Source organism: Nymphalis io, chromosome 6, assembly GCF_905147045.1.
Source record: "Nymphalis io chromosome 6, ilAglIoxx1.1, whole genome shotgun sequence".
NCBI lineage: Eukaryota > Metazoa > Arthropoda > Insecta > Lepidoptera > Nymphalidae > Nymphalis > Nymphalis io.
The window spans coordinates 13,092,962-13,120,877 of record NC_065893.1 but is presented as its reverse complement, the minus strand read 5'-3'; the positions used below and the strand labels follow the sequence as shown (position 1 = coordinate 13,120,877).

Below are 27,916 nucleotides of genomic sequence, written 5' to 3'. Positions count from 1 at the left end.
ACGATTCAAAATTTGAAACCGAATAGTCTGATATCATATGTTTCATCTATTTTATACGTGACATTGGCAGAATATTTTGCGCTCAAATAGCGTAGATACACGCCAGAAAAGGGGGAAAAAAAATAAAAAACAAAACTAACAGCTAGTTAGTATAACTATAAGAGGAAACTTCGTTTTGATTATGAATCAGGTAGGTAAAAAAAATAAAGAAGATAAATTTTACTATTTTTATATTAAATATTTACATTTTATATACAAGTTTTAACAATTTCACACACGCCTGCTCCACTGCGCGCGTTACTCTTTTGAGCATAACATATTCGTTACAATCCGCATTTACAGCCCTCGCTGTCATATTTGAAGAAAGGTACCTATAATACATAACCAGTGTACATAATCCAGTTACAGATCTATATATTCTATATTCTCCTTTTTTGTCTTTTAGAAAAAAAAATACCATTTCTTGGCTTAAATATCGAAGCGTAACTGGACATCGATAAAGTTCTAGAGGGAATGGCAGAGAATAAATGGTTAGTTTTTCATTTTTATTTTTGCATCAATAATTCTAAAATATTTAAAAAAGTTATATCTGTTTCTCGAAATACAATCAACTTAAAAAGTTAAAACAACAATATACTGTATAAAAAACCAACAAACGGCTAAAATCTGGAATCTGTTAAAAAGAAGATTTAGCGCAAGGACATTCAAATTGGATAAATGAGACATCAAAGTATTTAACAGCAAAGTTAACGTTTCTCGCATAATTTAAATCATTTGATAAAAATATAACGAAAATAAACTTTAATAACGTCTTTCAACGAATAAAAATGACAACAATAAAATAGCAAACCGCATGCATATTATAATAAGAAAGAAAGTGTTGCACACAACTAACAAATTGTCACCAAGTAAAAAAATTATACAGTCTTAAGTGAATTAAAAATGCCGTATAATTTTTGTTATAGCAGAGGACGCAGAATAAGTAGATAAATGAATATGACTAAACGAAAATTTTTAATGTTCGTGTTTTGAAATATTTTACGCAGTAGAAGTGTTTAAATTAGGTAAAGCATTTCATTCTAAAATCTATCAATGTAAAATAAAGTTTGATCCCATATTATTGTTAGTCTGTATATTCTTTGACGCATAGCATAAGCTGTTCATAGCTGATCACATCAGAAGATAAGGTTAAAACAGATTTTATGAAAAAAAAATCACCGAAGAAAAACAAAGTCTAAATTCTTACGTTGTTATTTCAAGTTAAAATACTGGAATAAAATATTTGTATATTGTTAGATGTCGAAATATATTTTAAGCCGTAGGCTTGTTACAGTCGAAAGTTTAAGGTCTAGAACCTGTAAAAAAAATCACGCCTGCTTCGGATGCTGTGTGGTCGTTGACGCGAGGGGCTTAAAGCATTGAAGCAAGAACGCGGTGTACATGACGAACGCTATTGATAGAGCTATCAAAGCATACATGAATACATTCAGCTCTGGCTGCCTAAATCTGTTCTTTCGCAGCCATTCTAAAACCTCATTTTCTTCCATTATGTCACCTAAAAATGTAATAAATGTAAATAAATGTTGTTTTGGCTTATTTTGTAATCCTTATCATATAATGTTACCTCTGTATATACTGGGGAAGCGTTTCCTAAAGTAAACAATCGCCGGCAGTTTAGTGACACCCCATTTGCGGGCGTACCGAGGATCATGCATTTTTACAAATGTTATATCCAAATTGTCGGTCTCGCTGTCTATATTTTCTAGTTTGTCTAAAACTAAGCGACTTTCAGCTGAATTCTCGTCTGTAAATAAAAATAAAATTATCATCAAGTCTATTATGATTTCAATAAAAATAAATGCATAAACTTACAGAAATAAACAGCAAGAAATTCGTTTTCTTCCAACAATTTATCCAACATTTTTCGGTTGACTTCCTCAATTTCATTTTTAAGTTCGAAAACTTCTTGTGATGTTAACCATTGCAGAACTCTATCCACTTGGTGTAAATCACCGTCATAGAACATTGGAGTTCGTTTCCGGAAGTAAACAAGCGAAGGTATATTAATGATGTTATATTTGGCAGCTGCTTCAACACTAGCTATTTTAACAAAGTCTATACCAAACTGGTCAACTTCACCATCGATCTGCTCAAGAGATTCAAGAATATCTTGACATTCTTGACAGTCTTCTTCGTCGTCTAAAGTATAAGAAATACATAATTAAATTTAGATTAATATTCAAAATAAGCTTTCAATTATCATAGACTTCAAGCGTTGGAATATTTTTTATAATAAACGCAGTATTGTCTTTCTGTCACTGTTATAGAAAATACTTGTCATCGATTATTTTGTAGTTGCCTTGTATATGCACACGTTACGAATAAATAATTGAATACTACTCACAGAAAAATACTGCAAGTAAATGAGATTCGTAAAGCAGTCTCTCAAGCATTCGTTCATTAACTGATTCAATCTCATCGGCTAGTTCACGATTGTCATCATCGATCAGCCATTCTAGTATAGATTCTTCATTTTGTAAGTCACCTTCGAAAAGTAGAGGATTGCCATTTCTGTGAAATTTAAAATATTAATTATTATATTATATTTCAGAAAATTTTTAACCCAATTACATGATAATTTTTTTTTCACCTAAAGTAAACCATTGCTGGAAAAGTCTTAATAGAGTATCGCTTCGCAAGCTGTGGATCTTGTATCTTAACCATGTGTATGCCGTATACATCACATTCGTCGTCAATCTTTTCCAATTCTTCTAGTATATGATCGCAAATGTGGCAATTTAATTTGTCTAAAACAAATATCGATAACTTTATTTAAAATAAAGTTTATACATACTTTCATTATTATTTTATAAATATGCTTTGATTCTTTACTTACAAAAATAAACTGCTAGATATTGTGTCTCCTCTACCATTTTCTCTAACATAACTCTTGTTATAAGTTCAATGCGATCTTCTGTTTTCTGAGTAATTAACCATTGAAGAACTTCTTCCTCTTCACCCAAAGAGTCCTCGTATACATTCGGTATATTGTGTTCAAAGTATACTAGAACTGGAAAGTCAGTGACTCCGTAACTTTCTGCTATGGAATAATCTTGAGTTTTAACGAATTTAATTCCATGTCTATCGCAGTCATCGTCAATATTTTCGAGCTCTTCCAGGATTCCGTTACATTGTTCACAATCAAGGGAATCTATAAATAACATAAATGTTAGTAATTTATATTGACAATCAAAACAATCAAAGATGCAGGAATTTTTGGGTACAAACAGGGAAATTTTTCAAGTGCCAACTAAATCAATTCTACCATTAAGGAATTTCTAAGGTGTTTACAACTTCTGAGTTCTTAAAATAGGGAATTTATAATAAAGGAACTAAAAGCATAGTATTTAAAGTCCAAAATCATGAAGCCCTAGTGGATATTAGGAAATAATAAAATTAATAACATTTTCTTGTGTGCATAGCAGACAAAGGAACGAGTGCGCATATTGTGACAGACATGCGACATGCATCATAGGAATATGGTATCGAGTGAGGACGGATAATTTCAAGACCAGATATGTTTCTCTTAAGGGATAGAGAAGTACCGTCTATTTCCAGTCCTTCCTCGTCGTCGTGTTCTCTAATACTCTTTTTCGGCTTTTTCGTTGTTTTTGCATTGCACAATTCACACAATGTTTTATTCCCTAATAAAAAGTAAGATAGTGTTATGTTATTTCATAATTCATTACATTCTCGTTGTTTTATTTCCGTGTTACTTGATTATTGCTCTGGGTTAAAATATTAATAAAACGTCAATACTGGTTAAGCTAAATCACATTTAAAAGAAATTTATAATTTTATTAATATGTAAAATTCTTTAAAGATAATCCGTTATGTTAAGATTCTTTGAAGATAATAAAATTGTTAATGCTTACAGAAGTATACTGCTAGAGATGCAGATTCTTCTATCAAATCCAATAATTCTTGACCCTCGAGTGCTTCGATAATATCACCAGCAGGGTTCTTCTGCGTAAGTAGCCAACTGAGCAGTTGTTGCCCATCGTACAAATCACCTGTATTTATTTTAATTATAAAATAAAGCAACATAAGTTTAATTATTTAAAATATAATACCTATCGATAAATTATTAAATTTACCTGCGTATATAACGGGTTCTTTAGAACCCAATTTGAAGAATAACACGGCAGGTAAAGCAAACACCCCAAATTCCTTAGCCATAACTCGGTCATCTATTTTGACGAAGTTAATGCCAGCAGCATCAGCATCGTCGTCTATGTGTTCAATTTCTGCCAGTACTTTTGGACATTGTTTGCAGTCATTACTGTCTAAAACATGTGACAATGGAATACAGATGGAATTTATAGATATATTTAAAAAAATAAATTGATTATAATTATATTACAGGCTACTTCAAGTACGTTATTTATTATTTAAGCTCTAATAGCTTTTAAATATTTAAATAAATGCAACAGAAGAACTCACAAAAGAATACAGCCACATAGTCAGATATTTGTCTTATTTTTTGGAACATTTTCTGATTGACCTTTTCAATGTGATCAGTAAGTTCCATATTTTCTGGATTTGTAAGCCAGTCAAGGATTTCTTCCTCGTCGTCCATATCGCCATCATAGTTTATATATTTCGTTTTCCTAAAGTATGTAATACCAGGTGGATTTCTAAAGCCATATTTCTTCGCCATCAAACGATCGCTACATTTAACAATTTTTATACCATATTCAGCGGCTTCATCATCAATGAGCTCCACGTGTCTCAGTATTCTTGGACTAAGAGGATCTTCGTCTCTGTCTGTAATATTGTTAAAATAAATTTAAATTACAATTTAAATAAGATGACAAAATATAACACAACATAGTTTTAAATACTTACAAAAGACAACAGCTAAAAATTCTTTTGTTTCGATATATTTAAATAATTGGTCTCTATCTATTTCTTCTATGCTCTCATCTTCTTTTTGACTAACCATCCAATCAAGAACTTCGGTTTCATCCAATAAGTTTCCTAAAATATTGTAAGTGTTACATTTTATTGACGAACCTCCCGTTTTAATTTAAATTTATAAAGAAACCACATCCATTTTATTGTATTCATTAACTCACCAGAGAACATCCAATTATCGCATGCGCGAACAACTACGGCAACACCATGCTGACATCATTCGAATTTGAATAGAATAATGATAAATACGATAATAGAAAAAATGTATTTATTAACAAAAATTATATTAACGTGAATTTGACAATTCAACATAACGAATAAATAAAAAAAAACATTCATGCGATATTTCGGCCAAACAATAAAACTTATTAACATATATAACATAATATGCGGCGCTAGATGTAAGACCGAAATGAATATGAATTTAGCCTTATATTAAGCCGTAAATGAAGATGACTGTAACAAAATCTATAAAAAATAATATAGCAAACAAATTTTCGTAGAACTATTCTGTTTCAAAAAATCTACAGTTCTGGCATTGCTTAAGGTTTCAAATGTTTTATTCATATTAATGAAACCAGCAAAAATCTATAACTTTAAAAACTTGAAGTAAATTCGTAGTATGTATTACAAAATAATGAGATTCCATGAAGACTAGAAAACTATATGAACATGAAATCCTTACAACAATAAGTCTTTCAAGGTGGCATAACGAAATAAGTTATAATTAAAATGCCCTGTGTTGTTGTGTTCTCTTTGAGTACATTTCTAAATATTGGAATTAATTAACATTCAAAAACGATTTATACATCTGTTGACAACATCACTAGACATCCCAATATTTAGTCTCCACAAGTTCTCAATTAAAAAGAATATCAAAAGCATGTGACCTTGATATACATAAATATAATAAGAAGAGCGGGCTGCATTCGCAGGTTCGATGTTTTTAACAGTTTTTATATCATGAAGTTATTGTAAATTGTGTATATTAATACAGTCCATGTGCAATAAATATATAAATACAACCCTGGTAAGTGCTTGCAGGGATCAAGGGACACGAGGTTATTGAAAGCTAGTAATGTTAATACGAGTGTATATCGATGCGTTAGAATATACAATTAGATAAAGAAGGAGAAACCGTTCTGCGAGATTTTATTAATAATGTTTAACATTCGTGTCCACTTGATGCTGCGCGAGCAAGCGCCACTAAGAACCGAGTTTTGTGACGTTATAGTCAATAGTCTAACATTTACTTTTTACCACCACCAAATATTATCAGAGCCGAATAAACCTTTTTTTCCTTTGCCTGGCTTATCTGGCTTAGCGAGGGCCTTGTTCTTGCCCTTGGTAGGCTTCTCAGGAGCGCCGAGCTTATCCTTGTCGAGTTTCTTAGCCGGAACCTTGGTAGGGGTCGCCTTCGCTACTTTTGTCGGACTCTGAACTTTAGTGGGACAGCACTGGTAGGGTTCGTAAGTCATTTTTGGGACGGCCGGTTTCGCCCCCAATCCAATGTAGAAACAGCGATCGCCTGCAGTCAGTAAAAATTTGTTTTTATACCCGTAAAAATTACTATATAAATAAAGTTAACTACGTTAATACTGTGCATGTTTGTAATTTTGGCACGCGTTCCGGTGAGCGCGCCATTAAATCTATATGTTATGTTAGTATTAATAACAACTGGAAAACGTTTTAAAATTGGTAAGCGTTCGCGAATGACTGCAGGCAACAGCTGGTGTAAAGGGACCCATGCGGGCTCCTACTCGACCATGCAGATGTGTGTTTGAGGTACATCCGTGCCACCGTGCAGGGTCACATCTCAGGGTTCAACGTTACTAATTTACCTGTAAACATTTTCTTTATCCTACTGAATATACTGTCTTCGTCTCCGTTCTCATCATCATTATCATCATCGTTTTGATCTAAATTACGCGTTCTACCTACTTTGTAGTTATACATGTTTTTATACTTTCGAATATTCGTATTTTCTTTATCCTCATCATCATCACTTTCATCATCATCGTCATCGTCACCCTCATTATCATCATCATCGTCATTATCGTCATCATCATCATCGTCATCATCGTCATCATCGTCATCATCATCATCACTATCATCGTCATCATCATCATCGTCATCGTCTACGTCATTGTAATCAACAGTTTTCGAAACAGTTTTTTTACCAGAACGCGTTAATTGTTTCCCCGACTCTTTTTTTGTTTGTGTTTTGAAAAAAGATAATTTGTTTTGAAAGAAACTTTTGAAACTATTATCATTATCGTCGTCATCGTCCTCGTCGTCTTCGTCAACATCTACATCACTGTCTTCATCTTCATCGTCATCGTCGTCATCGTCGTCATCGTCTTCATCGTCATCATCATCATCGTCATCGTCATCGTCATCGTCGTCATCGTCGTCGTCACTGTCATCATCCAAATGTACTTTACTTTTACGATTAGGGGTGCCTTCTTGGCGTTTCTTATCAGCAAGAGCACTCGGATATACAACCTTAATATTTCCTGTTTTCTTCCATTCGGCTTTTTTTGGACTTTCTGTTGATGACTCTTTATTGCTTCCACTGCGTAGAAACCCCGTTTTTTTATCAACATCTGCTTTGGCCTTTGATTTAGGATAAGCTTTTTTTTTTGGTCGGTGGCTATCTTCACCTGCAGGCATTAGTAACTGTCATGCAAAATGACATAGCTCAAACATCCAGCATTTAAGGCGTAGGTATAGTAAAACATTTTTATTTAAAGAGATGTCAAGAATGATGTCATGCACGTAATATTTTGTAACTCATTATTCGTAATACATCAACAAATCCTTAGACCTTAAACAGATATTACATAATAAACTTTTTAAATGGATGTGGATTCTTACTTTTTTGATCTACTAGCCACTGGAGAACCTTATTTTCGTTCTTTAAGTCACCTATAAACAGGACAAAGGTTTAAATATCTCTAAAGGATTTTTATAAAATAATTTTGATTCATATACTGTAACCACTGGGTCTCCTCACGGTAAGTAATCACCGTCACACATTAGCACGGTTGAAAATATTAACCATTACTCACACTACCAACGCTTCGCTAAGCAGTGGGAACAAAAATGTTATGTCCCTTATGCCTGTAATTGTTCTGGCTTACTATTGCTGTTTGGCGGTAGGTGATAGGCGCCTACCAAGATGGGCTTGCACAAAATCCTACCGCCAGTCTCTAAACTTTTTCCGCCGATAATATTAACATTTTTCATAAAAATAAACAAAACCTTATGTAAATAATAAAAATATAATACTTATATATCCTATCACCTTAACATGAGGTACTTACCATCGTACATGATCGGCACACCAGTTTCATAGTAAACTAAAGCAGGGAAACTGAAAATACCAATATCAGACGCCAGTTTCGAATCTTTCGACTTAACAAATTGTATTCCGTGCTTGTCTGTGTCATCGTCAATAGTTTCTAACTCCTCAAGAATTTCCTCACAAGTGTCGCATTTATCATTATCTGAAATAAACTCATTTGTATTTTCGATACATGAAAGTCTTCGCAAATAACTGTTAACAATGTGGTGATATTTTCAAATCATTATAGCTCTAATTGTATATTATACTCACAGAAAAATACTGCCAGGTGTTCGACGTCATTAATAAGATCCTTTAAAGTTTTTCTATCAACATTTTCAATTACATCAGGTTGAGAGTCATGTAGTTCCAAAACCCATTTAAGAATTGCTTCTTCATGCATTAGGTCTCCATCATAGATAGTTCTGAATTTATGCCGATAGAAAGCTAACGCGGGCAAGTCAGGTAGGTCATATTCCTTGTCAATTCCGTCGTCCGAAGTCTTTACAAAATCAATGTCTTTTTCTTCGCATTCGTCATCAATGTTTTCTAGCTCACTCAATATTTTCTGTGATTTTTTGTCATTTTCTTTATCTTAAAAAAGAGAGTATAAAGATTACTACAATACGTACAAGCGGATTTTTAGCTTAAAATATAAAAACTTACAGAAGAAGACAACGATATGGTCATTTTCCTCCAGTATTTTTTCTAACATTTTGGCATTTACTTCTTCAATTTTACCAGGAATTTCAAGAGTATCTTCATCTGTCAACCATGCCAATACCTCATCTTCATCTTCGATATCACCTGGAATATTTTATCATATTCATATTTTTTATACTCTATATTCTTATGAATTTATATAAAGCTTTTTTATCTGTACATAGTAATAATTTACCTTTGTAAATTAGAGGTTCTTTATTTCTAAAGAAAACAAGCGTCGGGAAGGTCTTGATACCGTATTTTTTAGCCAGGGATAAGTCTTCGGTGGTTACAAAGATAATACCCGTTTCATCAAGCTCGTCGTCTATGTTTTCTAATTCTTCTAATATGTTGTCACACTCTTCACCTTCTTCACAGTTTCCACCTGTAAATAAAATGTTCAATACAAGTACATACTAATTAATTATAAAGAACCAGAGATTGTTTCATTTTTATTCTATTTAAATTATAGGTACGATTTATATATTTATGTTTGTGTAATCTTTTGTCAGCATAATTTGTACAACAACATTTAATCTAAATAATAATATTTTATAAGTGACGAAAAAAAAAACTTACTGAAGTATACAACCACGTATTCATGTTCCTCTATCAAATCTATTAAGATTTCATCAGTAACTTCTTCGATCGTTGCACTGTTTTTTTGTTCAATAAGCCACTCAAGTACTTCATCCTCGTTCAACAGATCGCCTTCATAAATTGCAGGAATATTGTCTTCAAAGTACACCAACGTAGGTAGATGATCAATACCATATTCTTTAGCTTCAGCATCGTTGTCGATCCGCACAATGACAATACCTTCTTTTTCCAAATCATCGTCGATGTTTTCTAGTTCATTAAGAATTCGTATATCTTGTTTATCATCTTTGTCATCTATATACCGAAAAGAACATGATTTATTAATAAAAAAAAGGTTTAATATACTACTTATTGTGATAAGTGAAAAAATAAAAAAGTTATACTTACAGAAGATAACCGCCAAGTACTCGGCAGTTTCGATTAGTTTGTCCATCATCTCATCAGTAACTTCCGGTATTTCACTGTGACGTTTCTGATGCAGTAACCAACCCAAAAGCTCTTCTTCTTTCATCAAATCGCCTTCATACATATGCGGGATTCCTTTTTCAAAAAACACCATTGTTGGAACAGTCTCAATCCCATATTCTTTTGCTTCCTTATCGTCATCGATCTTGACAAAAGCGATATCATTCTGATCACATTCATCATCGATGTTTTCTAATTCAGTCAAAACTTTCTGGCTCTTCTTTTGGTCCTTATCATCTGGAATTAATGCAAACGACTGTATCTCATTTTTATGTCAGTTCTTTAAATAACAAAGTGAGCTAATTTTATAGTGATGCTATATATTTTACTATTTAGCAATGCGTTAATATAAAAATCTGGCATGTCAAATTGTTTGGACACTGCTAAGACTGCATAAATAAACGTGAAAACCACTTACAGAACAAAACAGCTACATATGGCATTTTCTCTATGATTAGATCGAGCATTTCGTCAGTAATATCTTCAATTTCGTCACTTTCAGTTTGGTGATGTAGCCAACTAAGAACTTTTTCTTCTTCCTCTAGATTTCCTTCATAGTATGTCGGTATACCTTTCTCGAAGTATAGCAGGGTAGGAACTTTTTCAATGCCGTATTCTTTTGCTTCTTCATCATTGTCGATTTTCACAAACGCAATACCCAGCTGATCACATTCATCATCAATATTCTCCAACTCATTCAGCACTTTTTGAGACCTACGATCGTTGTTATCATCTGAAAAGATAGATAATACAATTATTTTACATGTTGGTAGATTTAGGATAGACTTCGGTACAATAAATTCTTACAAAATAACACAGCTACAGTTTTCCCGTCCTTGATAAGCCGATCAAGCATCTCATCGGTAACATCTTCAATTTCATCCTTTTCCAACTGATCAACGAGCCAAACTAATATTTCTTCTTCGTTCTCGAGATCACCTGTAACAATTTAAATAATAACATAAGTTATTGTTGTTTAAAAATAACACATTTTATCATATATAGGTAACTAGCTCAATAGTACTAATATTTGTACTACATAATGACATCATGAGCTACATACTAATATGTTCGTAAAACACGTGAAAATAATATTGATCGCAATTCCGAAGGTAATAAAGTATAGTAAAATATTACCGTCGTAAACATTGGGGATTTGCTTTTCGAAGTAGACTATTGAGGGAACATCGTCGATTCCAAACTCTTCAGCAGCTTTCTTATCGTCAATTTTCACAAACTGAATCCCGTGTCGGTCGCAGTCGTCATCGATTTTTTCCAACTCTCCCAAAACTGTCATCGACTCTTCATCACCGTGATCGTCTGTAATATAAATATATAAAATTAAAATATATTAATTCACATTCATGCTCGCATATTGCATACTAATGATTACTATTTTAATTTTACGTATTAATTCATATAACAGTAATTCCAAGTGCGTGCAACTCGCCACGTAAGAAGAGTCTAATTACATATAGTACTCAATCGTCAAGAATATTCAAACAAATCGCTCCCAAATAAACTTTACCTTAATATATATATATATATCTCTCAAATGTACTTACAAAACAAAACAACAAGATTGTCAACATTTCCTATAAGAGTATTGAGAGTTTTAGCCGTTACATCCTCGATCACATCTTCTTCATCCCCAGTCGACTTGTTTGCAATGAGCCATTCTAAGACGTCTTCCTCTTTACTGAGCTCACCTACAAAATATAATTTACCATTAACATTTATTGGAGTATTTATATTATTACATTTATCATATGTTTTGTAAAGATTTGTGAAGACAATTTTTCATAAAATCTGTCTATCCAATAAAGAACTTTTTAATACCATATTATAATGAAAAAGACTATCCTGCCTCGAAATAAATATAAAAGTGTATATTTACACAATTAAAATAAATGATGAGTTTGAAATAACCATAAAAACAATGGCTTCTTAACGGTAGTCTCTTAAAAAGTAATGTTAAATTTCATCGTGCTTACTAACGTCAGTAAAATGACTCACAAACCTTCATAGATAATAGGTATTTGATGCCTGTAGTACACCAGTCTTGGCAAATCTCCAAGACTGTACTCCTCGGCTAGTTCCTCATCGTGAATTTTTACGAAACCTATACCGAGTTGGTCTGCTTCGTCATCAATATTCTCCAACTCCTGCAAAGCTTTTGCACATTTCTTGCATTCAGGTTTGTCTGTAACATACGAGTACTTATTAATATTATTGTCTTCGTGAATTGAATATGTGTACCTAATAAAATCATGCCTCGTATAGGAGTCGAAGCAGTGCAGTTAAGCGAATTGTTCAGGTGATTGTGTGTTAAGAGAAAAATTAATTGTATTGTGTGGCATGGCAAGCGTTCGGTGTCGTGCAAAGGTGGTGCTAGTAAACTCAGCTTAAGGCTGGTGATTGAGTTTGTGATGGGTCCACTTGTTGTATATTGAATTGGTTTCTAAGTAGGATATATCCATGTGTCCTTATGTTTTATAGGGAATGGGTAAATAAGTATATACTAAATACGGATAACCCCAAATTAATAAAACTTAGTCCATCTAGGGTTCACTAAAAATTGGTCGCAACGCAACTATACCAACTATTCATAAATTGATATTATTCTTTCGTTAGTTTATATTTAAGTTGAAACATTTTTCATTTTTTCAAATATTCGATATATTCGATATTGCTTAAAAGAATTTCTATTTATTGTTTCCTTTAGTCTGATTTAGGTCAAGGTCATTAGGCGGTGCGCTCCAATCAGACTAAAGAACATTTTCCTACATAGTATACGGACTTTTAATAGTTTGTGGTCGTTAAGAGCAGATAATGTAACCGATGTCTTGTTCGTGACAGGTCGGTCCGTCAATCCGAGCTTGCTGGCAACACATAAATAGAACAGCCAAAATAGCTCGCCGCACGCTCCGATAATGCAAACGTTTTTGATTCTAGTCTTCCTTTACACTAGACAAATGTAATTGCCAGATGTTATACAAGCTACTGCTCGAAGCTATAAAGATCGATGTTTGGTAAACAGCACGTGAAAGATAAGCGTTTACGGCGTACAAATATAACTAAATATAACATTCGATTTGATAACATCAAATTACTATCGATATTCTTTATCAAATGATTCATGCTATTGTGTTATATTGTAACGGAGCCAAAAATTTAATTGGCCAAAACATTAATGAATGCTCGCCTCAGCCGTTTGAGCCGCCAATTCTTATTCTAATTTCCAATAAGTCTCCGATATTGCCCACCGCAGCCGCATCGAAAGCGGAAAGCACGTCGGAATCATTGAATTGCGCTATTCTAAGAAGCTAGAAGTAACAGCCACAACGACATAAATATAAAACATACCGCTAGCTGTAAACCTTACTTACTGTTGATCGGGCCGCAATTTTTGTGATCAGGACCTACGTGAAAAACAATGTCAAACACACGGCACAATGTACTCCTGTTCAAACAGTTTAGTTTGATACTAATCAGTGAAAGCGATAGATAATTATCTACTCAATAGTTCTACATTTAGATAATTTATATAATATTTAACTTTTGTTAGTTAAGAAAAAAATGGCTTAATATTTTACCACAATAGCTGATTAATTACTTAAACAAACCCTCTTTAGGCAACATAGATACGTACAGAAGAGAACAGCAACGTATTCAGTGTCTTCAATAATTTTATCTAGGATTTTTTGATTGACTTCTTCTATCCGGTCGGGCAGGTCCATTGCTTCTAAGCTCGTCAGGAAATCCAAGACGCTCTCTTCGTCCATGAGATCTCCTATAAACATAAGGATATATTATATTGAAACCTCAAAAATATATCTAAAAACTTAACCGCAGATCTAAAAATAAACATATTGCCCTGGTAAATCACTAGTAAAGCGTTAGGTATTTAAAATATAAGTTAATTAAATCTGATCAGCTGCCAAAAAGATCAACCTCGCAGACATTTCTATTTGTTTCTTCAATCGCTATATCGTCAATGTCAGTCTTCACAATTTGTTTATATATAAACACATTTGTACCAACATTGGTAGATGACCAAGTTTAAGACGCAAGTAAAACAGGTTCCTTCATATATCTTCATTCCATTCAAGCATTTTATGAGTGACTGATTTATGTTGTCAGTGTGATATATTATAGCTTCGACAATGTTTACTATTCTTAAAAGTCTTTATGCTTAGAGAAACCCGTTATAGTAAACAAGGAGCAGACTACAAATAAGCCGCCTATATTCTGTTCCAAAGCATCGTATACGTAATAGTATTTTTATATTAGTAGTATTTAAAATAAGCACAAATCTCTATTTAATAAATGACCGATTCCTTAAATAAAGAGTTGTGCGCATTTTAATCGTTTTAAAAATATCCATTAGTTGAATATTAACCTTCGTAAATGATCGGTTCCATCTCACGGAAGTACGTGAGGGCGGGGAATTTCGTAATGCCATACTGTTTGGCGAGCCTCTTGTCGTTGATCTTAACAAAGTCGACGCCGAACGTGTCCGTGTCGTCATCTATCTTTTCTAGTTCTTCTAGAACTTTATCGCAAGTGACACAGCTCCTGGCATCTGTAATAAATTAGAAAACGTCAGTGTTACTGTTGGTCTACTTATATAAGTTCTTAGTTATAAATTCATAGACGGCGCTGTGTGTAAATGCACGCACGCACTTAAGGTTTTATTTAGTGTGGATGAAATCGCAATTAGGTTTTAAGGCTATATCTATAAGAACTCCCAGCAATTCTGGTTATGCTATAAATCCGTCGGAATATATTCTGCCACATGTTTTGACACCGTCAGCTATTAGAGCGGCGTGGTGGATTAAACTCCTAAACTACTCCTTACATGGATAGAAGACTTATGGATAAATGGGAAATTAACAAACTTTCAATAAAGAAAACTGTGAATTTGAGAAACAAACTTGTAAAGTTTAACATTGTTCTTAAAATTGATACTAATAGCACGTAAGTGTGTCAAGTTTCTAAATAAACTTTTATGTTTTTACCGTTCAACCTTTCTTTATCAATTGAGACGCGACAATTATTTTCATTATTCACTTGTCAAAGACACTAAAACGCTCAGGTTAACTACAAAACGGACTTCTTAATAATATAAAATTATACAAGATTCATTTATAATATATATTCCAATTTTAACAAGCTCATCAATACCATTAAGAATATACCGACATGTATTACTTCTGGAATAATACTGACCTCTGCTGTAATGTAGACTTCGATGATATTTTAAACATTCGAGAGTGAAAATAAACTCATAAACATACAAATCAAGAAATCGCGCCGGTAACCAGCTTTACGATTGCAGATTATACACGCTACAGCCCTAGTTCGTTAGTGGGCGGCGTTTACGATCATTTTTCATTTGATAGCCTCTTTGAATCGTTTACGCTCAATTATATTAATAGGTATAGTTTATTATATTTAAATAAATTCAGTTCTTTTATGAAATACATGCAAATGTGCTACCTGATGGTAAGTGGTCACCACCGCCCAGACATTGGCGAAGTAAGAAATATTAGCCATTCATTACATTACCGACGCGCCACCAACCTTCAAAACTAAAATGTGATGTATCTTATGTGCCTTTTACCCTCTTATCTCACTTACCCTTTAAATAGGAACACATCAATACTAAGTATTGCTGTTTGGCAATATCTGGTATAATATCTACCATCAAGTAGTTATGGCATCTAGTCAGTTATACCATCAAGTAAATTATTTTATTAATTGATTGATAAGATAGCAGTTTCTTGTCGGTTCATCTCGACAGAATCCACATTCCGGGTCGGTGGTAGCTTTACATTAAATTTAATCTTTAAAATTATTCAAAGCCGCTTGGGCTTATAAAAGCCTATCCGAATAAAAAATATTTTGATTTTAATATATTTGCTAAGTAGTGAATTTCTTGCCGGATCTTCTGGCAAGATTCTTCATTCGTAATGTAATGTTCTCCATACCGATTTCGGCCTCGGCGAAAGAGAGATTAGCCAACGGCGCAGGACATATTATAGTGCACAAGTGTGTGCGCAAACACAGTGCACTCTCTATTCCCTAGTTCTCATAACCCGATGGGACGGCAATCTGACACGACCGGAAAGATTTCAAATACAGGACCAACGGCTTTACGTGCTTTCCGAGGCACGGGAATGTACACACTTCCAGAATCCAGGCTACTACTGAGAATTTTCTGGCAGAAGAAACCAATAACTTTTTTTATTGAACCCAGGACCTCCGGTTATTCGGCCTTACATCAAGTCACTACACCAACGAGGCAGTCAAGTATTGTAACGAGGAGGAGTTCGTAATGTAACCCTAATTAAAAAGTTTTTGAATTTACATGATTTAAAAAACCTCGATATTTCATAGCTCTGTGATATATACGCCTATAAAATATATTTAGTTGAAGGGTGTTTAATTTATTTGTATTCGTTTAAAACGAGGTGTTAAGTTATTGACGTGTTTATATAAACCAGTTGCTGAAAATATTTATTTTTATATCAAATATTATTTGTAAGGGTTTTGCGGTATCACAACTAATGTTCAATGTCTTTAAATACATATCTAATGATAATTTACGGTTCGTTTTTTATTGAATTTGACCGGGTATTTTTAAATAATAAAAAATTAATATACTAACGTAACGTAATTTCTTAATAATGGCAGCGTAAGTGGCACTAGGAAAATGTTATACTTTTATGGATCAGTGCGTAATGTAAGAAAATTTATGAATATACGTAAAACAATAATTATTTAGACAACAATTTTAAATAAATTACAATATTTGGTATAGATTATTTTTTGCTTCAATTTAATTGGAAGTTTTATCAGACAATTCAAACCACTTTCGTTTTTCAAACTAAATTGACACGTAAGAACGCTTTTTTAGTTTATTTGTTATGGATATAAATCAATATGGAGTCAATAAACTGTCATATTTTTTAGAATATACACAACAGTTAAAAATAAGAGTTCTTATGTGGTATCGTGTTAATCGCTTAGACGTAGTATTGTCAATTTTCAAGATTAAATTCAATTTAAAGCCATCACCGGGTCTGAATGTGTTTTCTAATAAGAAGTAACCGCAAATGTACGTACGATTTTTAACCAATCAGATTACTTAATACACATACTATTATTAAGCTGAAAATTTTGTTAGATTAAACGTTGTACATAAAATTGATAAATATGATTTGAAAAACTTGTGGATTGAAGCTTTCACATATGTATATAAACATTATATGTAGACCCTTATTCTACTCGTGCAATACTGAAGGTAGCTTATTTGTATCATTTATAGGCCAGCGTTTGACCGTTGTCTTGCGTGATGTTAAGCATCGACACGGTCTCGGATGTGGCAATCATATATATAATATATTTATAAAATATACTAGGTGGTAGGACTTTGTGCAAGCTTGTCTACCGCTAAACATAAATACTTTATATTTTTGTGTTCCGGTTTAAAGGGTGAGTGAGGAAGTGTAACTACAGGCACAAGGGACATAACATCTTAGTTACCAAGGTTAGTGGCACAATATAACATGAATTTCAATATTTTGTATTTAGTGATATAATTTTATTTTATTAAAATTGTTAATAAGGATTGTTTTTTAAACATTAAACTTTATTGGCCTTATAAACGGTGCATGCGACTGTTTAGTAATACAAAGATTTCGCGATTTCTGTCATTATTGATTTGACATTCGAAAGAAGACACACACCCGCTTAACAACGTTTATGAGACAGACTGTTTATCTCTTTACAGGTAAGGGCTATGGTATTTGACTGCCTCGTTGGTGTAGTGGCTTGATATAAGGCCGCAGACCCGGAGGACCTGGGTTCAATTCCCAGGTCGGGCCAATAAAAAGTTATTGGGTTTTTATGTCTGAAAATTCTCAGTAGAAAGCACGTAAAGCCGTTAGTCCTGTACCTGGACTCTTTCCGGTCGTGTCGGATTGCCGTCCCATCGGATTATGAGAGTTAGGGAATCGAGAGTGCACCTGTGTTTGCGCATACACTTGTGCACTATAATATTTCCTGCGTAGTTGGTTAATCTCTCTTGAAATTGGCCGCTGCGGCCGAAATCGATCTGGAGGACATTATGGTATTTGATCATACTGAAATAGTTATATAAAATGATATAAATAATCAACTAAAATCTCTCTTCACACAGCAACACAAAAAGTTTATTTAATTTGCCAATCCTAACAAAAAATCTTAAACACATACTGTTACCGTTACAATAACGAGCTACGTGTTTAAATTAAGAAATTTAATATTCATAACAAATGCTACAATAACTTCCAATAACGATTGGATTATTCAAATTATAATTTCGTTAACCTGATTTAAATATTTTCAATGAGACCTAATTCACAAGCAGAGAAGCAGCACCTACGTCAGACTTACGTAAAATGAGATTTCTGCCATCGTAACTTATATTAAAATAGCTCGAATGTGTTCGTATTATATCTTTGAATTGATTTTACTAAGAACGAATTCTAGAACACAAAGCGAATGAAGATTAATTGCTTGTTATAATTGTCATTTTATAAATAGCAAAGGACTGTTCACAATACAGCTTGTTATAGAAATGCAATTTTTTGACTAGTAACACTCTTAATTTTTGAGTATGTGTAAACCCAGCACAAGCCGCCTTGTTATCAATACTGACATAAAAATATATTTTCCGCATGGAGCAGGTGATCAGGCAAACAATATTTTACAAAAATATCCTTTTATTTATTTATAATAAACTAGTTGTTAGATGTAGCAAGTAGTAGTAAGATGTCAACAACACCAATTCCTTACATCATCAAAGCGCCACCAGCCTTGGGAACTAAGAAGTTTTGTATCTTGTGCCTGTAATTACACTAGCTTACTCATATTTCAAATTGAATCACAACAATACTAAGCAGTTTTTATGAAGTATAAAATGCTATATAGAAAGGTATTTTGATGTGTGTCTTAATAATGTTGCCCACTTAACATAAATTCTTGAAATACGTGAGAGACGTTTTGTATCATTTAACTCGAATCGCATGCTCGAAAACAAATATTTCTTAAGTGGCACTTTAATAATAGCTGAGATGACCTAATAGATAGAACACGTGTATCAAAGGTTCGATATGGGTAGGTATGTGCTATTTATAATATATTCACAACATATTACGTAAAAGGAAAAATGGTAATGTCACACTGCCGGGAACACGCGGTGAATCCCCATTCTTTTTGATTAAAATTCACGTGATCTAGCAACAGGATCTATTTGTTTCAAAAGTATTACGTGCTACAAGAAAAGGTATAAAGCATGTCCAAGACATGCATAGGCTCCACAAAGTATGTCTACACTGACTGTTATTTTATTGTCATTTATAAGTTTGATATTATAATATTGTTAAAGGCCTGGGCGCATGTCTATAATGCGGCACTGCCCGCAGTACGGTGCACCGCGCCCACACACGGCAGTAACCATCGTTGCGATTTTTATTGTTATAACCCTCGTTTGCCCCAGAGAACGGAACGTGCTACCTCTAGTGAAATTAAAAAGTCGACATCTAAATTGTCAGACATATTTATTAATACGTGTGAACTGAGCAACAGCAAAACATAAACTAACGTTCTGATCATCACCGTAAACGATCGTGCTGCGGAGCGATGCCGCCCGCTAGCGGCTCTTCTTCTCCCGGTAGCGGCGCCATGCCGTAACACGGTGGCCAGTGTCGCACGCCCTAAGAGCAGTTTTGTTATCCGTTTGCGTCGAGTGGCTACCATCCAGGTATTCTAATGCCATAGAGCAATATTTTGCATTGCTGTCACACTACTGTGGTACTGTTCTGTTTCTTATACCTACTGAGTATAAGAAACATAACATCTTACATTTTTATATTTTTTAAAGACCACCATGTGGCCCATTTTCTCATAATGCAATTACAAAAGAATATATTTTAATAGTATGTAAATATTACTTTAATAAATTATTAAGTCATCATCATCATCACCCTTTTCGCGTCCAGTGCTGGACATAGGTCTCTCCAATGGCACGCCACTGAGCTCGATTTTCAGCTCTTAATCTCCAACCGCTGCCAGCCACCTTGCGTATATCGTCACTCCACCTAGCTGGAGGGCGTCATACGCTACGTTTGCCAAGGCGTGGTCTCCACTCCAGAACACGTCTACTCCAACGGTCGTCGGTTCTGCGACATATGTGTCCAGCCCACTGCCACTTCAGCTTACTAATCCTTTGGGCTATGTCGATAACCTTGGTTCTCTGTCGGATCACCACATTTGAGATTCGATCCTTCAGAGAAACTCCGAGCATAGCCCTTTCCATAGCTCGCTGAGTGACCTTAAAATGGTGTACCAAACGTACTGTCAGTGTCCACGTCTCGGCTCCGTAGGTCATAACTGGTAAGACGCACTCGTTGAAGACTTTTGTCTTCAAGCATTGCGGTATCCGTGACGAAAAGACTTGACCGAGTTTTATATACGCTGCTCAGCCCAGCTGTACTCTTCTTCGTGCTTCCCCCTCGAAGTGGTTTCGACCCAACTGCAAAGTTTGCCTAAGCTACATACACATACTCCTGAACAACTTCGAGAGGAACTCCGTTAAGGGCTATTGGTTCCGGACTGACATATTCATTGAACATTATCTTGGTTTTCTCCAAGTTCATCCAGCGACCATTCGAGCAGAAGAATCAGCCAGGCTGCTCAGCATATATTGCATGTCCTGCACGGTTTCTGCCACGATGACCATATCGTCTGCAAATCTCAAGTGCGAAAGGTACTCGCCGTTTATGTTTATGCCCCGCCCTTCCCAGTGCAGCGTCTTGAACATATCCTCTAATGCATTAGTGAACAATTTCGGTGAAATGACATCCCCTTGTCTCACTCCTCGATGCAAGAGGATAGGGTCAGACTGCTGATTCTGTACTTTGACGGTCATAACAGCAGCGTCATGCAGGCCTTTCAGCACTTGTATGTATCGCCAATCGATTTGGCACCGTTCTAAGGCCTCCAGAACAGACCAGGTCTCAATAGAGTCAAAAGCCTTCTCATAGTCCACAAATGCTAAGCACTATTAACCGAAAGCTTTACGAGTCTTATAGTGCCTGCTTTTGTACTGTAAGCAATAAACATCACTTAATTATAAACCAAGATTAACTACCATTTTAATCGCACATAAATTCCTCCATACCAAGTATACTTGCTACGTATTTAACCGTACTAAACCATTTATAACCCACAAAAAGGTAGTTTCTAGTTTTATATTATAAAGAAAAGCTTTAATTTTTTTGCATTTTTTAATTAAAATGCAAAAGTGTAAATGCTGGCAACAAATGAAAACTTTTTTATAATTTATTGTTTTTAAATATTATTCATACCTATTGTTTTACTGTTTATAATATTGCCGAGATGGCCCAGTGGTAAGAATGCGTGAATCTTAACCGATGATCGTGGGTTCAAACCCGGGCAAGCACCACTGAATTTTTATGTGCTTAATTTGTGATTATGATTCATCTCGTGCTATACGGTGAAGGAAAACATCGTGAGGAAACCTGCATGTGTCCAATTTCACTGAAATTCTGCCACATGTGTATTCCACCAACCCGCATTGGAGCAGCGTGATGGAATAAGCTCCATACCTTCTCCTCAAAAAGGGAGAGGAGGCCTTAGTCCAGCAGTGAGACATTCACAGGCTGTTACTGTTACTGTTATAATATTTCTTCGTACATTATGATTGTGGATAATAATTTAAATGTAAATCTAAATTTCAATACACTTACCTTACACTCGGATTACTACCTAGATGCATTTGAAGTATTTACCATATTTTTAATTATTGATCTTTGTTCAAACCCGTTCAAACGTTGGTAAGGAACCACTCATTACATTTTCTACTGAAAAACATCATTTCTTAGTATTGTGTGTTGTGTGGGTGTAAATACAGTCACCAGGTACATAACATTTTGCTTATGCATTCTGATGCGTTAGATATAACAATTTATTTTTCAAATCGCTCTGGCAGATCTTGTGATTTGTACGTTCAAACATCAAAATTGCTGTTCAGCTTAATATAATACCACACATATAATACGAAATAGTAATGTTTAAAAGTTTGAATTAATCGGCTTTTTGTTAATATGTTTGTCGATATTCTCATGGATAATTTAAAGCAAAGTAACAAACCGGTAATGTGAGGCCGGTCAACGCAGCCATTCTCAATAGCAACTATGAAGATACTTGTCATAAATACTGGAGTATATTTTTTTATAAATATAATTAAACATCTAATGAGTTAAGGACAAATTTTAGGGCTCAAGTGTGTGCAAACATAGGTGCGCTCTCTATTTTACCACATGACATCGGTTATGTCGTTAAAATGTAGTATGTACAATGATTTTGTTTATAAATCAAATCAAATAAAAATATACCTACGTTATTCCAGTATACCCTATTCCAATCGGAGTAGAAATAAAAGTAAACAAACCTTACATTTACAAATTGCATGCGATTTTGTAATTGTTCTGATGTATTACGCACTATAAGCAGTTCTTTATTCATTTACCTCTATTTATAATACAACGCTATTCCACTTAACTTGTTATAACCAAAATAGTTTAACTTTTGAAGTTCCGATTATAACTTCGCGGACATTAAAAACGTCTTTCTTTTGCGAATCAATAGTGAATATCAAAGATTATTCAAGATCTCGACCAATGATATCGCGTCAATGGACATTGGTGACCAATGTTTATTTGGGTTTATTCTTGTTGTGGTTGTAATAGGCTATAACAAACACTATGACGACTTTATTACACACTATGATGAATCATGTCATGCAAGTCGGTCCTCACAAGGATTATGAGAGTGAGGGCATAGAGGACCATGTGCTTACGTACACATTTGCGCACAATTATTAGTCTCACACAGTTGGCTAATCATTTTTGAGGATGAACATTTGTGGTTTGGTTTCGTGCAAGCCCATCTGGGTATCAGCCAGGTATTAGCCAGGGTACCTATATGTATACCATCTTATCTCCCAAGGTTAAGTATAACATAACCTTTCATTATTGATTTTTAGCTGGGAAATTTGGATTTTTAATTATTTTTGAAAGCCAGATGTGCAAATGCGTCGTGCAAACTAATATCGTTGTAACTATCGTTGTAAGCGTAAGGTAAATGGATAGTGCACCAAAAGGGTGGTTACAAAGCCCTACCGAAAAAAGTGATGATTGAATTATAGTGCAAGCTTTATTAATTAATTTATCTTACGAAAAGCTTAAATTTGTTACCGTTTAGGGTGGAATGGAGCACCAATATATGTTTAATTATAATTTATATAAGGGCTTATAAAATTGCTAGCTGCCGACTTCATAAGTCAGGTCGAAATCCGTTCTTAGTGAGCGTCTACGTCGCGTAACTATGGTAAATTTCAAGTCAATCGGATCAATAGTTTCGGAGATCTCGTGAAGAGTCAGTCATTCGCTTATATATATAGGATACTTGTACATAAATAATTATTGTAGTATATACTTCCATTGATAAAATAGAACAACTACCGAGTTTCTTGCCAATTATTTTCGGCATTATCCAAAGTCTGAACTTTTTTTTTTTTTTTTATAGAATAGGAAGGTGGACGAGCATATGGGCCACCTGATGGTAAGTGGTCACCAAACGCCCTTAGACATTGGCATTGTAAGAAATGTCAACCATCGCTGATAGCCAATGCGCCACCAACCTTGGGAACTAAGATTTTATGTCCCTTGTGCCTGTAATTACACTGGCTCACTCACCCTTCAAACCGGAACGCAACAATATCAAGTATTGCTATTTTGCGGTAGAATATCTGATCGGTGGTACCTACCCAGACGAGCTTGCACAAAGCCCTACCACCAGTTCATAGATAGCTTCCTAATTGAATAAAATATAATTATCAACTACTTATTCAACAATAAACATTACGGACCAATACAACGGAAATTGTTACTAAATAATAATAATAAAAACACTAAAGAAATGTTATCTGTATCCTAATCGTACCGTACTGTAACAGTTTATGATTGTCCCACTACTGGGCTAAAGGCCTCCTCTCCTCTTTTTGATTAGAAGGTTTGGAGCTTATTCCACGGTGCTCCAATGCGGGTTGGTGGAATAAACATGTGGCAGAATTTCAGTGAAATTAGACACATGCAGGTTTCCTCACGATGTTTTACTTCACCGTAAAGCACGAGATGAATTATAATCACAAACTAAGCACATGAAAATTCAGTGGTGTTTGCCCGGGTTTGAAACCACGATCATCGGTTAAGATTCACGCGTTCTTACCACTGGGCCATCTCGACTCTTATCCTAATTAATAATATAAATACGAAAGTGAGTTTATTTATTTATTACTCTTTCACGTCTAAACTACAAAACCGATCATGATGAAACTGCATTCACGTTGTCACTGAAAAGCACATTGTTTCCTAACATTGAGTGAAGCCGTGGGTGAAAACTGGTACACTATTAAAACAGGGGTCCAATTATACTAGTATTACGTTCCCGATTCAATATCAATCCAACTTTAACTATTCTATATTTATTCGAATCGGAACTGAACGGATATGATGTTAACATATAGCGTTATGTTAAAACCAAACTTAATTGTTAACTTTTATGCCAATTGTCGATAATTACATAAAGAATAGGAAAACGGATAAACGGCAACGATTACAATTCGATTCAATCGCGATAAATTGACATGTTTAATCGTCGTCGTTTTTTTATATAATTAGCCAGCGATGACATGTCACAAAAATATTGTATCTGGTGTATCAAATAAAATTAGGATTATCATTAGTAATTATAACGACAGAAACTCCTCCCTAACAAGAGTCGCGGATTCTATTAATCCGGTAAATAAATTGATCACATACTATGATTTTGGATGAACTCCAAACAAAACATTTGTACCACTGAATTTTCGTAATTATGTCTTTCCTCTAGCACGTTATACCAGGCAACTGAGACTATTTTTAAGCCGATTAAGATTAGTTCTTATGAAGATGAGAAGTTAAATATATATGTTTCATGATTTAATCAGTAGCATTGGACTAATATTAGTAACTTTATTAATTACTAAATGTCCGTACCGACTTCTTACTGTTAAAATATCACCGTTTCCTCCCATAAAAGTTTAAATTTCCAAACATCCTTTCTAAGCGGATGCTTACTTAAAATAAATCTAAGATTCAATTATAAGCTTTCTAGACTCAGTAGGTTTGTCTGTGCGTTGATAGTAAGCCAGGACAAACGATTTTATAAATAAAGATTATTATTATAATAATATATTGCTGTCAAGGAATGCTTGTCATGATTCAAGAAGACTTCCGTGCTTATCATCTTAAAAGTTAAATTAATATATATATATATATATATATATATATATATATATATATATATATATATATATATATATATATGTATATATATATACAAGAATATATGAAGGTATTTGGTTAAGTAATAAAAATAAAATTTGTAGTGCCATAAAATTTAACCTCAAAAACTTTACGGTCCGCTCGATCATTAAATTAATCAGAAGCTTTGAGAATCGATAGAAAGGCGATACTAATTGTCGAATATGAAGATGAAGATATGAGAAATTTAAAAAAATAACTTATCTTAATACCTAAACAACTTTTATATAGCATACTCTACGACTGAAAAGTCCTGGTTTGTTTATTTATGTTTATGTTGACTTAACCTCGGCTAGACTTGATGTTAGTACATAACAAATTATGTCTTCTGACGTGGATTTACAGTCTAGGTTAGTCGTTCTCAATAAGTCCGCTGCTCAAATTGAAACCGACGACCATCAGCCAAGAACTGATCCGATGTCCGAATGACTAAAATATTGCATTTCTCGCGTCAAGAGTTAAACCAGGAGAAAATTGAGTACACCAATATTAAGTAAAGGTCATGAAAAACTAAAGGGTGTGAGAAATTGGCGAGGTGACATAGATACATCGACTGTCAACACTCAGAACTATTTCGGTAGAGACAACAAACACTCGATGGGTCAACAGAATCGGACCTTTAACTTGGCGACAAACTAAAACATTCGGAATGCCGATATCACGTAATGGAAATCTATTTCAGCTAAACGTGCGGCACACACTGATATAGCTTTAGCCGAGCGGGAGCGTAGGCGCCCGGCGACCTTGAGGAGACGGGACCGTGAGGAACGAGTCTCGGCGCCATTTTAGGCGGCGCCGACGACCGCCGCGGTCGGCTCGGGTTTTATTGTCTCCGAGGTTGCATAACCGGGAACGGCCGTGGCTCGCTGCGAAAATATCGCGCGCGGCGGGCGGCGTACCGCGCTGAGCGGCCGAAGATCATTAACTCGGAGATGAGCCGACGGCAGCGCGGGCGCAGCGCCCCCGCGCTGGCGGTCGGCCAGCAACGCACGCGCACTTACACCAGAACACCGCCACGTAGTCCTTGTCCTCCAGCACTCTCTCCAGTTGCTTGGCGGTGACCTCCTCGATCTGCGGTTCGATGCGCGGGGGGGGCACGGTCTTGCGCGCGGCGGAGACGACGGAGACGAGCAGCAGGGCCACGAGGGCCGGCACCCACCGAGCCATAGCGAGGGCGCGCGCGTACTGACGCCGGCCGCCCGCCCGCCGCCGCCCGCCGCGCGGTCCGCCCTTGCCGCCCGCCTCACCCGCGCACGCGCACCTCGCGCATGCGCAGCGTACAATTTATTTGCAAGTTAACAACTGCAGCTTAATTCTTTGGACCGATTTGTTTACATCGAAAGTATCATAATAATGATATTTCCTCACCGTTATAAGATTAGTCGTATTAATAAATGAACCATTTATTCTCTAAAATATGTAATTTACCACTTCATTTTATGTCAGATAAAAAACGAAACATTTAAGTTTGACAATCAACTTAACAGAGAAACGAAAAAGCAAAAAAAAAATATCATAAAAATAATGTTTCTTAATTAGGTCACTTAAACTCTTTTAAGCGACGTAATGACAATATATAAAATTACTATTCAAATTATTAAAATAATATCTAAATATTATAAAACAATCTCGCTGTTTGCCTGTCTATACCGCGCAACTGATTTTGATTGACTGGTCACTAACAGATGATTATAATTCATCTCGTGCTTTACGGTGAAGGAAAACATCGTGAGGAAACCTGCATGTGTCTAATTTCACTGAAATTCCGCCACATGTGAATTCTACCAACCCGCATTGGAGCAGCGTGGTGGAATAAGCTCTAAACCTTCTCCTCAAAAAGAGGAGAGGAGGCCTTTAGCCCAGCAGTGGGACATTCACAGGCTGTTACGGTTACGGTTACGGTAACAGATAGAACGATAAACGAGGAAGGTTTTGTATGTCTTTTCTAAATATTTTGCACAAAATAGTTGAAATATGAAGTTGTTTTGTCCAGAAACAGGTTTCGTACGCTTACAGGAGAATTTCTTAAAGGCCTATAGGAAATTCTGCCCACCTACCTACTCTAAAAAAAAAACATTGGATGAATACTTTGTGAGATATCACCAATTTTAAATTTGTTGGTAGTGCAATTAAAAAAAAAGTTTTTGCTGCGATACTGATAAAATTTTGAAATTGGTAATTAATTATACCCCAACTTATAAGTCGTGGATACAGTTTTGTGTATGTTTTACAATAAAATTACAATTCCAACAAATTTTGATATTATTTATATTTATCACTTATAAAATATTAACTAATTTGACTGCCTCGCGTTGATAGTAGCTAGATA

General features: G+C 34.8%; 1 protein-coding gene across 9 annotated transcripts; it reads right to left on the bottom strand.

Annotated features, from left to right (window-relative positions):
* Positions 1-213: 213 nt before the first annotated feature.
* LOC126768861 (FK506-binding protein 5) lies at positions 214-26,913 on the bottom strand. 9 transcript variants are annotated; one of them, XM_050487226.1, is made up of 28 exons: positions 26,589-26,911; positions 14,493-14,675; positions 13,743-13,883; positions 13,480-13,512; positions 12,111-12,293; positions 11,656-11,799; positions 11,228-11,410; positions 10,898-11,029; positions 10,509-10,823; positions 10,013-10,327; positions 9,605-9,919; positions 9,222-9,410; positions 8,990-9,130; positions 8,597-8,917; positions 8,304-8,486; positions 7,855-7,905; positions 6,819-7,640; positions 4,909-5,040; positions 4,504-4,827; positions 4,158-4,346; positions 3,936-4,073; positions 3,606-3,704; positions 2,897-3,211; positions 2,651-2,807; positions 2,405-2,571; positions 1,873-2,199; positions 1,625-1,804; positions 214-1,555 (listed from the first exon to the last, which is right to left on the bottom strand). In XM_050487226.1, the coding sequence occupies exons 1-28, from the start codon at positions 26,752-26,754 to the stop codon at positions 1,368-1,370; spliced, it is 6,033 nt and encodes a 2,010-aa protein (XP_050343183.1). In that variant the 5' UTR covers positions 26,755-26,911; the 3' UTR covers positions 214-1,367. The 9 variants fall into 9 exon arrangements, 8 of the variants coding, with proteins under 8 accessions (XP_050343183.1, XP_050343185.1, XP_050343184.1 ...); XM_050487228.1 differs by lacking the exon at positions 3,606-3,704 and having other exon boundaries at positions 26,589-26,912; XM_050487227.1 differs by lacking the exon at positions 13,480-13,512.
* Between the last annotated feature and the right edge of the window lie 1,003 nt (positions 26,914-27,916).

Excerpts from the sequence above, each read along its gene's own strand:
- LOC126768861 (XM_050487226.1), bottom strand. The coding sequence starts at position 26,754 with ATGGCTCGGTGGGTGCCGGCCCTCGTGGCCCTGCTGCTCGTCTCCGTC. Across the intron at positions 4,347-4,503 it reads CTATGTGGCTGTATTCTTTT|ACAGTAATGACTGCAAACAA; the intron begins GTGAGTTCTTCT and ends CACATGTTTTAG. Across the intron at positions 1,805-1,872 it reads ATTTCTTGCTGTTTATTTCT|ACGAGAATTCAGCTGAAAGT; the intron begins GTAAGTTTATGC and ends TTTTATTTACAG.